We start from the raw sequence: 1,695 nt of genomic DNA, 5'->3' as shown, positions 1-1,695 counted from the left end.
AAACTCAAATCAAGAAGCTTCAACGCAGCAACCTCAACAATCTGGTGATACATCCAATAATAGTAGCGCAGTCAACACCAGTGCAGCCAGTGGAGAAGGTACAGGTGCACAATCATCTCCTCCTTCTGCGTCTTCTCAAACTGATGGAACTGCGGAAGGTGGTAATTCTGCAGAAACATCAACGAATAACTCAGCGAGTACGAACCCTGAAACTGATAGCACATCCACTAATGAGGAATCAACCAGCACCTCAACAACAACAACACTTCCTCCTGAAACTGCAAACAACAACAAGAAGGGTGATGCAGACAGCAGCAGCAGTATCAGCAGTTCTGTGTGGGTGCGTGTACCACTACTGATTGTGGCTATGTTGTTCTCCTTTACTGTGTACTGAACGGTGGGTCTCATCTGAGGGCAAATAATAATAATAATAATGGTTAAACTAACATAATCATAATTGCGTACATCCACCATGGGTGAATAAATTAATAATCTGTTTGCCAGCTTTCTCTTTTAATTCGAATATCTTTTCTTTTACTTTTTTTTGTGTGTGTTCTTTTTCTAATAATTCCATTACTTGCTTTTTCCGTTGTGTGTGTTTGCAGAAAACTGGGCTTTTTTGCTCACTGACGGTATACATCTCTTGCTAGTACACATGAGTATATATGTGTGTGCAGTAATTTCATACATAAACTAGAGGCATGGGGTGTTGTGCGTGTTCTTGGACACTCTCTCTGTGTGTGCCTGGGCTTGCACTGTGATGATGATGATGAACTGCTTTTTTGCAGTGAAAGAAATAATAATAGCAGATGAATTTATATTTATAATTGCGTATGTATACACATATAGACTTACACCCATAGTTGTTGTATATTTCTGTGTTTACTGGGTAAATTGGGCTAATGATTAATATCTTTCTTTGCTTTAGTGTGCGTGGGTCATTGTGTGCTTTTGCCCTTCACGGTTTTTGGTAATCTGTTTTATAAGAGCAAAGGAACAAATAGTAGTTAATACAATTGGTATTCGTAATTACTTGAACAAACGAGCATCTCAGTGGTCTGTGAGTTATTTTTGTGCAGTTGGTCCTCTTCTTAATTTGTGTTTTTTTTTTTTTTTTTCATTTTCTTTGCTTGGGCTCTGTGTAATTTTTTCTGCATTGTTGTGTGTTACAGTGTTTTGAGGGGAGAAAGAAAAATAAGGAATACATAAGTATATTTGTAATTGTGCTTGGTCCTACAGGAAGAGGCATTTTGATTTTATTGCTGTGCTTGCTTCTGATGGTTGTATTCTTTAATTTCTTTTTTTTCTTTTGAGGGTTTATTGGGATTATCTGTTTGTTTTTGGGTATTGTATGCGTTGTTCCTTTTATTTGGGCACTATATGAGTTATGATTGCACCTTTTTTTCATGTGTGTGCTTCTGCTGTAATTGTTGAGTGTTGTTTGATTTGGTGTGTTTTTTTATTTTCTTGTTTACATTGATTCACTTTGTTTCTGGTTTTTCTATCCGGTTTTTATTTTTCTGTAAGCGATTGAAGTAAGACTACTACAAGAAGTATTGTAATGGTAATGATGCGCTACGTGCTGTGTATCCTCGCTCTCCTGCTCTCATGTGCGTGTGTGCACGTCCTCGCTGAAGAAGTGCCTGCCGCCGATCTTTCCGACCAAGTCCCTGATACGGAGAGTGAGACAAAGAT

The 1,695-nt window shown here is 38.1% G+C and overlaps 1 protein-coding gene across 1 annotated transcript; it reads left to right on the top strand.

Annotated features, from left to right (window-relative positions):
* Positions 1-2: 2 nt before the first annotated feature.
* On the top strand, positions 3-359 carry TM35_000581000 (uncharacterized protein; the record flags this gene model as incomplete). The annotated part of the gene is made up of 1 exon (XM_029030869.1): positions 3-359. A coding segment is annotated over one exon (357 nt), but the record flags the coding sequence as incomplete, so codon positions are not given.
* Between the last annotated feature and the right edge of the window lie 1,336 nt (positions 360-1,695).

The sequence above is a fragment of the Trypanosoma theileri genome (genome assembly GCF_002087225.1).
Source record: "Trypanosoma theileri isolate Edinburgh chromosome Unknown TM35_Tth_58_V1, whole genome shotgun sequence".
NCBI classification, from domain to species: Eukaryota; Euglenozoa; class Kinetoplastea; order Trypanosomatida; family Trypanosomatidae; genus Trypanosoma; species Trypanosoma theileri.
Note: the sequence above shows the minus strand (reverse complement) of the source record. Positions and strands in the feature narration are given on the sequence as shown.